This window comes from Trichomonas vaginalis, chromosome IV (genome assembly GCF_026262505.1).
Source record: "Trichomonas vaginalis G3 chromosome IV, whole genome shotgun sequence".
NCBI classification, from domain to species: Eukaryota; Parabasalia; order Trichomonadida; family Trichomonadidae; genus Trichomonas; species Trichomonas vaginalis.
In genome coordinates this window covers 5,839,252-5,852,237 of record NC_067206.1, presented here as the reverse complement: position 1 = coordinate 5,852,237, position 12,986 = coordinate 5,839,252, and the positions used below count along the sequence as shown (strand labels likewise).

Genomic DNA, 12,986 nt, shown 5'->3' with positions numbered 1-12,986 from the left:
TTACTTCCACCTGTTTCCTTTGAAGAGTTTGCACAATACAAAAACCTGTCGACTATTTGAGTCCAAGTTCCAAAACCCAGAACTGTTTCTGGTCTGGTAGAGTTCATTGACGTATAAATAGAGCCTATAGGATATACTGTTTGAAGTATTTCTGTCTTTAACGTTTGAAGCTCTGTTTTGTCAGCTTTCTTATCTAACTCATCGTTAACATATGTTTTGTCAGCTTTTTATCTAACTCATCGTTAACATATGTTTTGTCAGCTTTTTATCATATAAATCTTGAGCAGTGAATTTAACTTTTTTTCATCCTCCATGACATAGACATTTCTACATCTAATGTATCTCATCGTTGTTATGTCTTCTTCCGATGTTAAACCTTGTGGAAAGTTAGGAGGTTTCCAATTTAATACATCCCCACCAGTTTCTTCAACCGTTCCTTCAATATTTTCTATACCAACAGTTGCGAAGAAATCGTGTGTATGTCCAACGTCACTTTTCCTGTTTAAGGTTTCTTGTAAGTTTGTAATATCAGATATGGTATGTGTATGAGTCTTTTTTAGAATATTCTTTGTCAGCTCTTGTCACTTCACTTGACATATTTATTGTCAACATATGTTTTATCTGCTTTGTCATCTAACATTGCTGGTAGTTCATCTACGTCATAGATGTTATGTGTATGATGTTTTGTGGGTATGTTCTATCTGTCCATGCGAGAATATAGTCTCTTGTTGCATCTACATACTCTTTGTCAGCTTTGTTGTCAATATCTGCCTTCAAAAGAAGTTCTCTATAGGTTTCTCGTTTAAAGTTCTTTTTGTTGGATTTATACAAACAGTATGGTTCTTACTGTCTTGAAACAGAAACTCGTCTGTCAATGGGTTTATCGTCAGTTTTAAGTTTCCTTCTTTCAATGACTCAGATATCTTAGAATAGTTTGAAAAGTTTGTTGTTTCTTATTTAGAGCTTGCACAATGAGTTGTCGGTTGTGTTGTATTTCTCTCATAGACGCTTGTTTCTTTCGACATTTTTATTCTAGATAAAATATGCTTCCAATAGAAAAAGAAATTCAAGAGTTGCTACAACTAAACCATTAGATGAACTTTTTACTAATGTCGGTCAAAAGTTTGAGACAGAGACCGTAAAGCATGAAGGCTATCGTTTTGACTACCCATTAAGATGGTTAAGAGACCCATCCGTCACAAAAGCTATTGGCTTTCGTAGAATGAAGTTCATTTCAGAAGCCATACATGGTTTCCCATTTACGGTCGCTTTTGAAATTCGATACTATAACAAAGAAAAACATACGTATGAGAAATTTGAACAGGGAAAACTTTTACAAGTTAGTTTGCTTATAAATTTAGAAACAACTCTTCAAGCTTTTCAAGAAAAAATAAACGACATCTATCTCGAATATGCAAAACAGTACAACATTGACGAAGGAGAGTACCATCTCGATATTTTATATGACAGGAAAAATGCAACTGTTAAAATCAATAGAATAGAAGACCTTGGAGAAGACGTTTATTTTCTACAAAATATAACAACTTGGCATGGTATAGATTTTTGAGGATGTTAAATCAGCCTGCAGCATATCCAGTACACCCGGACTTTTATGAAGTCGAAAACCCTAATGGAACATATGAAAATGTTTTCGACTCAGATGCTATTATAGTTCATGCTTCATTTTCTGGTGCACAAAACTCTTTTTTATGCTTGGCAAATGACTTTTACGAAAAACCTACAAAGCTATATGAACCACCGAGTGGAAGTATTTCAGACTTTCAAGTATGGTTTACAACAGATGGAAGAAAAAGAATAATTCCATTATACCATGCGTTTTACTTAGAACTTAGTTTCATATACAACTACTATCGAACGATAAAAATATAATTTTTTAATACGGTTGAGGTGTTGGATTTGGTTGCCAACTTGACTGTGGTGCAGGTTCAGGCTGTTGTATAACAGGAGCTTTTCTTCTGGTTCAGGGTCTTTAGGTATAATACCAACGAACTGACCTACTCTTTTACCAATATTTTTGACTCCGTTCCATACTCCTCTTCCGACAGATTTTATTCCATTCCATATACCTCTTCAACATTTCGAAAGAAGTTTCCAATACTACTGAAGAAACCCATTTTACTATATGTAAAAATCTAATGTCCGCCTAGTCTCTTACGTTTCCTTCTGAGTTCCATAGCATTTTTTAACTGGAGCTCATACATTCTATTTCTCCTCTGGTAGAAAACATACTCTGGGTCAACTCCTGTGTTCGCGTCATCTGCATATAGAGTTGTTTATATCCCACTTCAGGGTTTGTATAAAACTCTTTCCATCTCATATTTGCATACCATGGTGGCAAACCTAACGCAGCGTCATTTGACATGGCAGTTTGCATTTGTACATCTGTTGGCACTTGACCATAGTTTGCCATTGCAGTTTGTATTCTAACTTCATTTGGAATATTCTCTGGGTTTGGTTGTCCAGGTTGCTGTGCATTCGCTAAGTTCTGTGCGTCCATTTAATATTAGATAAAAATATCTCTTACGAGTACATATGCTGAACATTTGCTGGTATTGGTTCATCTTCATATTCTCTATATCTTTCTGCCACGTCAAATAAGTAAATGACACAATGGAAAAAGCCTAAAACAAGTAGTCCTATTTCAAACCACATTTACTTACCAATAAAATTTCTTTGTTATGACACTTTCTCCAGTTTATAGGACCTCTCTCATATTCTATCTTATCGTATCTAAAATCATAGTCATGTATGTCCTCTAACCATCTCATGACACTTTCCAAACCACTTTTATCGGATGTAAAGTAAAAGCATGGATGGTTATGTATAACGTCTAAAGTTTCTAAAGAGTCTCTCAAAGTCCAGTCTACTTGGTATTGAAAATCCCATGTGTTATAGAACGGCGGGTCCACTATAAAGAAAACATTTTCCTTGTCTTTATATTTTTCATACAAATCTGTCCAATGACATCTCACAAACTCTATACCCTCAATATATTTTTCTATGTCCTCTTTGAAAACATTTGTATAGTTAAGATATAAAACTTTTGACATAAGTGTTTCAATGTTATGAACTCTTATAGCACCACTATATAATAGTCTAGCAGATATACTATCCCAGTCTATATATTCTGCTTTTTTCAAAACCTCTCTCACAATATTTTTCTTATCTAATGGTATACGTTCCATCTTACCTATAGGTATCTTTTCTTTTAACTCTTTCAATATTTTGTTTGTGTCTGGTATATGTTTGAGACGGTTCATATAGTTGTCGAAGTCATTGCATATAATCTTTGAGTCAGGAAATACAGTATGGCACAAATGAGATATATAGAAACTTCCACCGAACAAATCTACAAATGTTAGACCATTCGGTAGTTTCTTAAGTTCTCTCAATAGAATATCTTTACATCTACTCTTATTTCCAAAGAAGGGTAACGGTGGTTTTGTAAAATTCATTTTATATATATATAATAAAAATGTTTTTACCTGAAAAGTGACAGAAAAGTGACAAAACATGAAAACATATATATTTTGTGAAAAGCTCCTGGAAGACCCGTATATAAGAACTTCATTTATACTAAACATCTTCAGGGGCTAGAGGGGCGCAGCCCTGGAAGCCCCACTACCTTTTTTTTTTTTTTTTTTTTTTTTTTAAATGACTCAAAAGGAAAACTCGTTCGATTCAATTCAATTTTGAATCAGAATTTTTTAAGGACCAATAAATCAAATTATGTTAAGAAAATCTTTTTTTAACTCAGAGTATCAAAAGTACGTTAAACCTTCAATTTTATCTCATGTCGGAAAGCGAACCGACAATAGTGGAAGAGAATCAAACTATATCAGTATCCATCCAAGCTATTGTTGATGAAGAAAAAGGAGATGGAGCTGATATGCTGGATTTAATTCAAAATGAATTGAATTCCCGTAAAAAATTGAAATATAGAATGGAAATACCTGAAAATCCCCCAATTCCAATTCTCAAGGAAAGATATAGCAAATTAAAATTTACAGATCCTACAGAAGCTGCTATATTTATTGCAAAAGATTCATATAATTCTTTTTATCCATTAAATTTTGAGCAAGGAAAAAAGTTTCGTTGTCCTAACTGCCAATTTTGCATGGAGCTTGTAAAGACTCATGAAAATGGTCAACTTTTCTTCATTCCAGTAATTAAACACGAGCATAGAGCAAAGCAATGCAAGCCGAGTAACAATATACCAAAAATTCTTAAGTTGCAAGCAGGAAAAAAAGTCTATGAATTAGCAAATTCTGATAATGTAGTTAGTATCCCTAAGTCGTGTACTGTGGCACTGCGCGCCTCCGTACACCACTTAGCGGTTTTGACACTTTACGAAACCGGTAACGTATATTTTACAACACAAACACAAACACCAACTTAACCTTAAATATTTACAAAACCATCTGATACATAAACGACTTCACTAACGACTTCACTAACGACTTCACTACCGTCCTCACTAAATAAAAATAACCTTATTTTTATTTTTTTAAATTTTTTATTTCATTACAAAGACATGTCCGACTACATTTACTATGACTCTTTCCCAGAACGTTTCCGTGAACTATTCAAAACTCAAGTAAAACTGAGAAACATGCATTTTAACAAAGACAGACCCATTGACGATGAAAGAAACCCTGAATATATTACAATCCCATATGACGCAAAGTTCATTGCATACATTCCTTATGGTCGCAGAGGAACGAAAACTATTTCAACAATGACGAAAAATTATTTCTGGAGCGATGAAGAAAATTGCCTTATCTACATAAATGCATACTTAAATAAAGCTACATATTGTACAAAAGAAGGTTGGACTGGATTTGAGCTCTACATATACGACGACGATGGAAACAGACGTTGTGTATACCCATACGATAATATGTACCATTGTTTTCATCAAGCATTAAACGAATACATAGTCAGTAAGGGTCTCATTCCTGCTGAGTAGAAATGTTATATTTTTGTTCTGTCATTTATATAAAATAAACGTTCTCGCTAAATAATAAAATAAACTTAAAAATAAACGTTGTCAGAGGTGAAAAAATAAATTTAGGTGAAGTGGTGAGATCTCACCTCTTTTTTCACCTGTTTTTTCACCCTCACGGCTCTGACCCTTTGGGTCTGTTGAATTCATTGCTTTATAACTCTCTTCCTTTCTCCAACTCTTCTAACTTCTTCTTAAGTTCAGCAATGTTGTCCTCATGAAGTTTAATCTTCTCAAAATTCCTTCTCTATCTAATGGTTGCTTTATCTTTCTAAACTGAACTCTACCATCCTTCATAGTATGAACGTAAAAACCTTCTGGAATAATTCCTGATTTAATGTATTCTACCAAAAACTTTTGTTTCATTGCTTCAGTGACTTTAGTCGTCATTTCAATCAAATAAAAATTTAATATTAAATAAAAATAACGTTATTTTTCAGTAAGGAAACGCAGGAGTTTTACGATTTATTTGAGGCGTAGGTTCTGGTTTAAATGTTGGAGTCGGTTTAGGAGTTGACTTTTGAACAGGAGTTTGTACTTCCATAGGTTCAGGAGTCATTGAAGGTTTTGCTTGTGAAGGCGTTGGTTTTGGACGAAGGTGTTGGAGTTTGTTTAACTTCAGCTATTTCAGTATTATTTATAACATTTGCTTTATTTCTTTTCAACATCATTACTGCTCCTGCTGTAGCTAGCAAACCTAGTGGGAGACCATATCTTATATAAGGACTTGACCAAATGCTATTTTTGACAGGAGCTGGTGGAACACCTAACCTTGGTGAACTGCTCTTTGCCATTGTGCAGCTCGTAAGAAATATTCAATAGGTGCTCCATAATCGTTTGGTAAAGTTTGTTTCACAGATGGTGAAGGTTCACGAGAGCTTGATGAAGAACTCATTTATAAGCTTTAAAAATAAACGTTCATCCTTTATTCCTCACTGTCGTCAGTTGCTAAGTTATAGTCGTCAAGTCTTATTATTGGTATGCCTGACTGTCTTACTTGTATTGCAAAGCAACAATCCCTCATAAATCCAATAAGTGGCTTTGGTACATTTTCAGTTGCTAGTTCAATAGGTCCTTTAACAGACAATTTGTATGTTATTGGAGCAGTAGATGTTTGACCTTGCTGGAAGCAAAAGTCCACTTCTGTTGGAAAACCACATAAGAAATGTGTGTTGTCATAGCTATCCCATTTATGTTCCACACTACCATCATCCACCAATGACCTCATAACATCTTCATTAAATCCTATCATATCATTGTTTGTATTGCAAGCGTTCGCAACCATTTCATAAAATACAGGTCCATATGATTTTTCAGGTTCTGCAGGCATATTTCCATAAGCTCCCATGGAAAGCTGAAGATATTTAAACTTAGGGTTCTCAAAATTAACATAATAGTTGTCTTTCTTTCTAAATAGTGCCCAAATACTTTTAACATTAATAGGCGTATAAGCTGCTGTAAATGTTGCACTTGAACTATCTGTATTCTTTGAGAATGAACCGTCCATAGGAATCCAATCCATAACTTTAACAGGAAAACATAAAGCCTCGTTTGTATAATGTTCTACAAGTTCTGTATAAATGTTAGGGTCTAAAGAGAATGACTTTGGATGAATGAAACATTCATTAAAATCCATCTTTGTTCGAAATAGTTGCTGGGTTACAGTTGTAATAGTAACTGTTCCACTAGCTTCTACTGCCTTCGTTATCATAGTGAATGGTTCATTCCATGGAACAAATTTATTTGTCGGTGGATTTGAATCTGAAGCAAATGCAACTTTAAGAGTTGGATTGAAAGCAATGATATCATTTACAGATATAGATGTGCATTGTAAGGCGTCGCTACTGAACTTTACTTTAAGCTGAATGTTTCCTGCAAAAGCTGGAATAAATCGAATAGCTTCTAATGGAAGGAATCTTCTAACAGGAATTCTTAAACGAAGCTTAAAATCAAATGATTTTCCTGCTGTAATTGGACCACTAACAATTTGTCCTGTTCTGCATGTTCCCGAATGACTCCATACATCTTCATGTCGAGTCTTTGAGAAAACATCTACTTTCTTTATTTGTTCGGTAGTTTGTGAGTTTGAAGTTATATATGCTTCTTCTCTTGCGTTGTCTTGAGAATATACGATACGACCATTTGCAAGGATTTGATATCCAGCAACTGCATAGAAAGCGTCATCGAAACCAATCCAAAATCCTGGTGGGTTTGTTTTATTGGAACCTGAACCAATTTCTTTATCTACAATAAATTGACCTTCCATTTTATACGTAATGAATGTATTGTAAAGGTCCAACATATTTTCACCAGGAGGTGAGAGATTGAATGTTACCCATGTGTTATCTTTAGCAGTTCCAGGTTGTGATGGAATCTTTGCGTCAGAATATTTTCTATTAGTGTCACCAATTTGAACTGCATTGTCTATGATATCGAAATATGAGCGAATCTGATGAATATGCTCTGCTGGAGTAAATTCGTTTACTGTTCGTTCTGCATGTATTTACTTCAGATAAAAATATCTATTTACTTCATTATTCTCACTCTTCTTCTTGGTATTCGTGGTGGAAGTTGTTTCTTGACATTTTCAATGAACTGTACATTCTCTTTTGTCTCAACTTCTTTCACTGGCGGGTCAGGGTTCTTTGACTCGGTTTTTTTTCAATGAAATTCACGAACTTTGCAATAAGCTCTTGGTTCGTTATTGAAAGTACATCTGGCTTCTTTTCTTCTGTTCTATTGACTTTTCAGTTTGAACAGAAGGTTTTATATGGGCTTCGTGGACTTCACCCTTGCCATGCACCTTAATGTTGTCGCTCTCTGCATTCGCTAATGGTACCTTTCTTTTTCTTACGTATATTTTACCATCTTTACTCTGACTTACGTAATAGAAAGGATGTTGTATTCCTCTTGCGTCATTTAATATAATAGACTCTCGCTCTGATTTTGACAAGCTCATTTTACATCGGTTAAAGTTTTAATTTAGTTTTTTATCTGCAGTCAAATGACTCAGACAAGCCCTACGGACAAGACCCAAGGGGTCATAGATGTTGAAGCATTGAAGAAAGAAATTCGCGAGCAAATTTTATCCGAACTGAAGGAACAAAAACAAGAACAAAAGCCAGAGAGACCAAAGAGAAAACTTAGTGAAAAACAACTTGCTGCATTAGCTGCTGGAAGACAGAAGAACCCACGTTTGCTGGCGAAAAAAGCTAGAGAAGAAGCTGAAGCAAAAGCTAAAGAAGCTGAAGCAAAGAAAGAGTAAATGGTTTATTTTTATCCGAATTAAATGTATAGACAAATACCTTTAACTGTTGCGTTCAGTAGTGAAAACCCTGACGTCAAAATAAAGGGGAACAGAGTAACGTTTAAGTTTCCAACAGACTGGATTGTGAACATAAATGAAGAGAAGTACATTGGCATAACATCTATGTATATAACACGTGCTTTCAGAAAGGTTGACTTTATACTTCAAGTCGAGATAGAAAATGACGAACAGTCTTTAAGCGCCCAAAACATTCACATATACAAATACTTTAAAGACGATACAACATTGCAACAATGTATGATTTCATTTAATGAGATGTTCGAGAAAAAGTTCAACATTGAAGTACAAACTTTACAGCCTTTACGTGAGTTTCTTGCACAACTGAAAGAAGAAGGTAGTCAGCCACAACTTATAGACTTTCATTATGAATTTAATGAAAATGAAGATGGAACTCATGACTGTCAATTCATTGTATTCTCACCATTCAATGAAGTCGCTAAAAAGAAAGAAAATCCATTACGTATAAGATTTCAAATCTCCGAACCAAGTGATGATTTTAAGAATGTTTTCAATTATGATGCAATGCTTCCGAGGAAAAATGAATTTTCAAAGATTGTAACACCTGGCATTTGGGATAGAAAGCAAGCAATACTTTACTCTAATATAGCCAAAGGCGTTGAAAATGAGTTCATTGGTCATACAAGAACTTCACCACTTCCTAACCCTAAATACTATAAATTAACTGGCTTCAATCGTGAGTTTTGGATAGACATGTACTCCACTCATGACCATAAATGTCCAGTGTTCTTGCCTCCAGATGGGAAGGACTGTCTCTACATTGAAGCACAACTCTTAAACTCTACCATCGCAGTATTGTAAAATCTACGCTAGCTTTATTTTTATCACGAATGACCTCATTGCTGACAAAAATAAATGACCTCAGAACTTCAACTTACGAATAAAGCTTGTTTTAGTCGTTATTGAAAAGTTGAACTTTTCAGCAAAGCAAGGTTGACATGACTTACATAAGTCGAATGCAATCTCTTGACCATCATGAAGTGCTTTGTAAAGTTTCATTAAACTGAACTCAGAGTCTTTGTCATATGTTCCAACAGGTATGTGAATGTTCTTATCTTCATTGTAATAGCATTGTATAGCTTCAGGAAACATTTCATTAGCGGTTAAAGCAATAACATCTTGCTTCACGCCTTTCATTCTGCAGTGAAATGCAACTTCATTTAAATCGTTAGTGAGTAAGTCTATGTAGGTCTTCTTTCCACAGAAAATACTTTTATAAGCTAAACTTTGTTTTCCAGGTGTTATTTCTGCAAAGTCGCTATGAAATTGACCAAGGTTCTTTCCTATAAGTTCGCGACCATATCTCTTCTTAAACTCTGCTGCAAGCTTTGGGATGTCTTCATTATATAAGTGCACTGTCGGTATCCTGGTAAAAGATTTGAAGTCCCATGTCCTCTGCAGTACAGAATACTTCATTCATAATACGTTTTGACATAGACAGAATATTAACACCAAGTGGACAGAAGTTAAAGTGTCTGCAAATGCTTTTCGTTAGCTTGAAAATAGTTTTATCTGAACCATCCAAACCTTCGAACTTCACTATATGGTTGTAATTTCTTATAGCATATCTTATAGCATCTTTGTCATTACTATGGTTATTTTTGACTCAATAGGAGATAGAATAGTTTTGCCATAAATGCTGTTCAGAATGAGTTTTATAATTTCTTGTAAGGGGTTTTCTTCTTTCTTATACTTTAACCTTAACTCAAACAACTTCTTTACTTCATCTCTTATTCTCATATCTCTGTTTCCATCGTAATAGTATCCTTGCAACACTTCACATTTGACACCTTGATATTTTATGAGGTCTTGTAATGTTATATGGTCAACATACATGAGACAGCAAGTGTTTGAACTTCTTGGAACGTTAAGTTCTGGATTTAGTTCAGGGTCGCAAACTATTAAATGAAAGTGTCTGGGTATACCAATCTCTGTTATCTTAATGAGAACAAAGAAGCCAGACATAAACTTTTCACCAATGGGTTCCTTTTGGTCGTCATCGAATAAATGTCTCATGAGATACTCTGTGCTTAACATTTCTTCCTTCAATACTTTTGGAATACCTTCTAAAGTATAAAGTCTTGCTATAGCTGAAGGATATAATGAAACAGTGTCGAAGTCAGCAATGAGTTTCTTTTTGCTCTTTTGTTTCATGTTATCTGACAACATACATCTTCCACCTTGAATGCATCTCGAAATAAATTCTCTTGGTTTATTTGAGAGGTCATAAAGATTTCCATTCGGGAAGTATACTCTGTTCTCAAACAATTTGTTAGCAATAGAACAAATACTAACGTAGTCATAAACGTTTAAATCAAACTCTTTCAATAAGTCATTGCGGAACTTTACAAAACCTTCTCTTAAAATTCTTACATCTTGTTTGCAGTAAAACGTGCTATATTTTTCTAAGTCGAAGTGGTTTTCATCTATTCTGCAACCTTTGATGGAATCTATGTTCTTCATAAATGTATCTGCATCATGGATAAACTTACATGCTTCAGAAATGACACCAGTTCTGTTGTCATTTGCTAACAAAACACTGCTGTAGTAGTTATATGGAAATACTTCTTTCGGTCCTGTTTGTAAGTTAAACATAGCAGGAAATAGTTTAAGCTTCTTATTTATAACACTGTAAGAGTCTTTTATAATAATTGCCCTTCCTTTATATAAACCAGTTATTTGCATTGTTCGTGAACCTTTAATGATGGGAGTTCCTTTCACTTCTGTCATGTGTCTTAAGATGAAGTTTATGTCATAACTGAGGTTATGGAAATATATTAAACTCTTGTCAGGAAGTCTTTCCAAAAATTCTGTTGCACAGTTTTGACCCCAAATACTTTCACTAACTGAACCATCTTCACTGTCATAACAGATGTTAAAAGCTTTATGAAAGCCATCCGTACTACACTCAAAGTCAGCAAAGAAAACGTGCTCAGGTATGAACTTACATTTAGCTTTATTTACTTCTTTTGACTCTGCTTTCTTCTTCAGTTGTACACAATACTTTGGAGCATATGTCAAATCTTTAAATGGTGCAAGGTTCTGTTTATATAAGTCAGTCGTATATGTGAAAAGTTCTCCATAAGAAATAGGTTCAAAATATTTGCACTCCACAATGTTTTCATAACATCCCATAGCGGTGTAGTTCTATCCATGCGAACTACATATTTATCTTCTCTCTTTGTATATATTTTCATCTGTTTTTCAATGTTCATTCCACCACACTCCTTCAAGATTTCTATATAGTTTCGAATGAAATATGTTGTCATTGGAAGTCTTTCATTTAGCATGTAGTGGTCTTCAACAAGAAGTAAGTCAATAGTTCGAACAGTTTCACATTCTTTTGGTATGTATCTCTTTATTTCATTATGTCTTGAGTCATTGAAGTAACCAATGGTAACATTAAATGCTATACCTGTTGCGTCAGAAATTTCTTGTACTTTACTTTGAGGAAAGTCTCTAACACGAATGACTTCTCTCATGTGGTCAATAGTTTCTTCATTTACTCCAGCCTGAATGCAAGCATAAACGAAGCAGTTATCTTCTGTCATAAGTGTTGCAGTTCTTTTGTTCAGTTCATTGAAGATTTGGTAGCGTTCAAGATTTATAGGTAATGTGCAAAGATACTTCCAGAACTGCCCGCTTCTCTTCTTATAAAACTTCTTTTCACCATTATCTTTCCAAAAGCTTTCTATAAGTGCTGGGTTTCCTGTTTGCTTAAGAGCTTCCAAAATGGCTTTCTGGTCATTTGTCAGTGTGCTTTCATCTCTATATGGTCTCTTTTTTGGTTTGCCTTTCTTTACATCTGACATCGTTAAGCCTTCATATTCTGTTAAATCATACATCTTTATTTCGGTAAGATTCTTTATGTTTGTCAAGAAGAAGTCATAGTGCATTTCAACAATACCTGCAGCATTTGCTTCTATCTCTGATATAAAGTTCTCCTTCAAGAGCTGATGTAGTAATGTTCCAATATTATTGAGGTTTAACGTAGAACATTCATACTTTCCACCAAGTTTATAACATACCATCCATCTCTGTTGGGAGTTTATTTTAATTTTCTCTAAGAGTCTCATGAAAACCTTACCGAAATGTTTGTGTAAGTAGTCTCTGTTTGGTTCATCTAAAGCTTCGATGTTAAAGTCAATGAGTCTATTGCCTGACTTCACATTCCTCTTCCTATTTTCTTCATCTTTCTTTAACCATCTCTCACCTTCTTTTGGTTTGTCGTCAATGGAACGAATGACATCGTTAGCTTTGCGAACTTGTTCTATAGCACTTTTAAACATCTCTCTTCTCTGTTGTTTCAGTGTGTCATCTCTCTTTCGTGTTTCACCAACGTTTGCATTTGTTATGTCAAACATTTCTCTTCTTACTTCATGAGGTATTGAACGTCTATGATATAAGTCAATAGCAACGTCATTTAAAGGAAATGCTCTTGCATGGACTTCGTCCTCGCCGCGTTGCGGCTTTATGAACTCATGAATTCTATCATAAGTTATTTCACCATTATAGTCATTGAGGATGTCAGCGAGTGCCTTTTTGTTTGTTGTGTAATGCTTTGCAACATCTATATTAGCTTCTGTAAGAAGTTGTTTTATTTCCGAGTGTTCT

At 34.5% G+C, this 12,986-nt stretch overlaps 6 protein-coding genes and 4 pseudogenes across 10 annotated transcripts, besides 4 other annotated features; 4 read left to right on the top strand and 6 right to left on the bottom strand.

The window, feature by feature from the left end:
• Positions 1–3,673: part of a mobile genetic element that runs on past the window's edge.
• Positions 1,044–1,890, top strand: TVAGG3_0037510 (annotated as a pseudogene). Its single transcript has one exon. A coding segment is annotated over exon 1 (847 nt).
• On the bottom strand, positions 2,154–2,518 carry TVAGG3_0037500 (annotated as a pseudogene). Its single transcript has one exon. A coding segment is annotated over exon 1 (365 nt).
• On the bottom strand, positions 2,658–3,476 carry TVAGG3_0037490 (phage tail repeat-like family; the record flags this gene model as incomplete). The annotated part of the gene is made up of 1 exon (XM_051220631.1): positions 2,658–3,476. One exon carries the CDS (start codon positions 3,474–3,476, stop codon positions 2,658–2,660), a length of 819 nt encoding a protein of 272 aa, XP_051105617.1.
• Positions 3,648–4,299: a mobile genetic element.
• Positions 4,300–12,986: part of a mobile genetic element that runs on past the window's edge.
• TVAGG3_0037460 (uncharacterized protein) lies at positions 4,556–4,990 on the top strand (the record flags this gene model as incomplete). The annotated part of the gene is made up of 1 exon (XM_001299355.1): positions 4,556–4,990. One exon carries the CDS (start codon positions 4,556–4,558, stop codon positions 4,988–4,990), a length of 435 nt encoding a protein of 144 aa, XP_001299356.1.
• Positions 4,991–5,025: a terminal%2Cinverted (terminal inverted repeat of Maverick-2 transposon ID:TVAGG3_0037320).
• TVAGG3_0037450 lies at positions 5,463–5,921 on the bottom strand (annotated as a pseudogene). Its single transcript has one exon. A coding segment is annotated over exon 1 (459 nt).
• On the bottom strand, positions 5,952–7,292 carry TVAGG3_0037440 (uncharacterized protein; the record flags this gene model as incomplete). Its single annotated transcript, XM_051220630.1, has 1 exon — positions 5,952–7,292. One exon carries the CDS (start codon positions 7,290–7,292, stop codon positions 5,952–5,954), a length of 1,341 nt encoding a protein of 446 aa, XP_051105616.1.
• Positions 8,127–8,291, top strand: TVAGG3_0037430 (uncharacterized protein; the record flags this gene model as incomplete). Its single annotated transcript, XM_051220629.1, has 1 exon — positions 8,127–8,291. A coding segment is annotated over one exon (165 nt), but the record flags the coding sequence as incomplete, so codon positions are not given.
• On the top strand, positions 8,610–9,173 carry TVAGG3_0037420 (uncharacterized protein; the record flags this gene model as incomplete). Its single annotated transcript, XM_051220628.1, has 1 exon — positions 8,610–9,173. One exon carries the CDS (start codon positions 8,610–8,612, stop codon positions 9,171–9,173), a length of 564 nt encoding a protein of 187 aa, XP_051105614.1.
• Positions 9,234–9,509, bottom strand: TVAGG3_0037410 (organellar and viral DNA polymerase type B; the record flags this gene model as incomplete). The annotated part of the gene is made up of 1 exon (XM_051220627.1): positions 9,234–9,509. The coding sequence occupies one exon, from the start codon at positions 9,507–9,509 to the stop codon at positions 9,234–9,236; it is 276 nt and encodes a 91-aa protein (XP_051105613.1).
• On the bottom strand, positions 11,071–12,448 carry TVAGG3_0037400 (annotated as a pseudogene). Its single transcript has one exon. A coding segment is annotated over exon 1 (1,378 nt).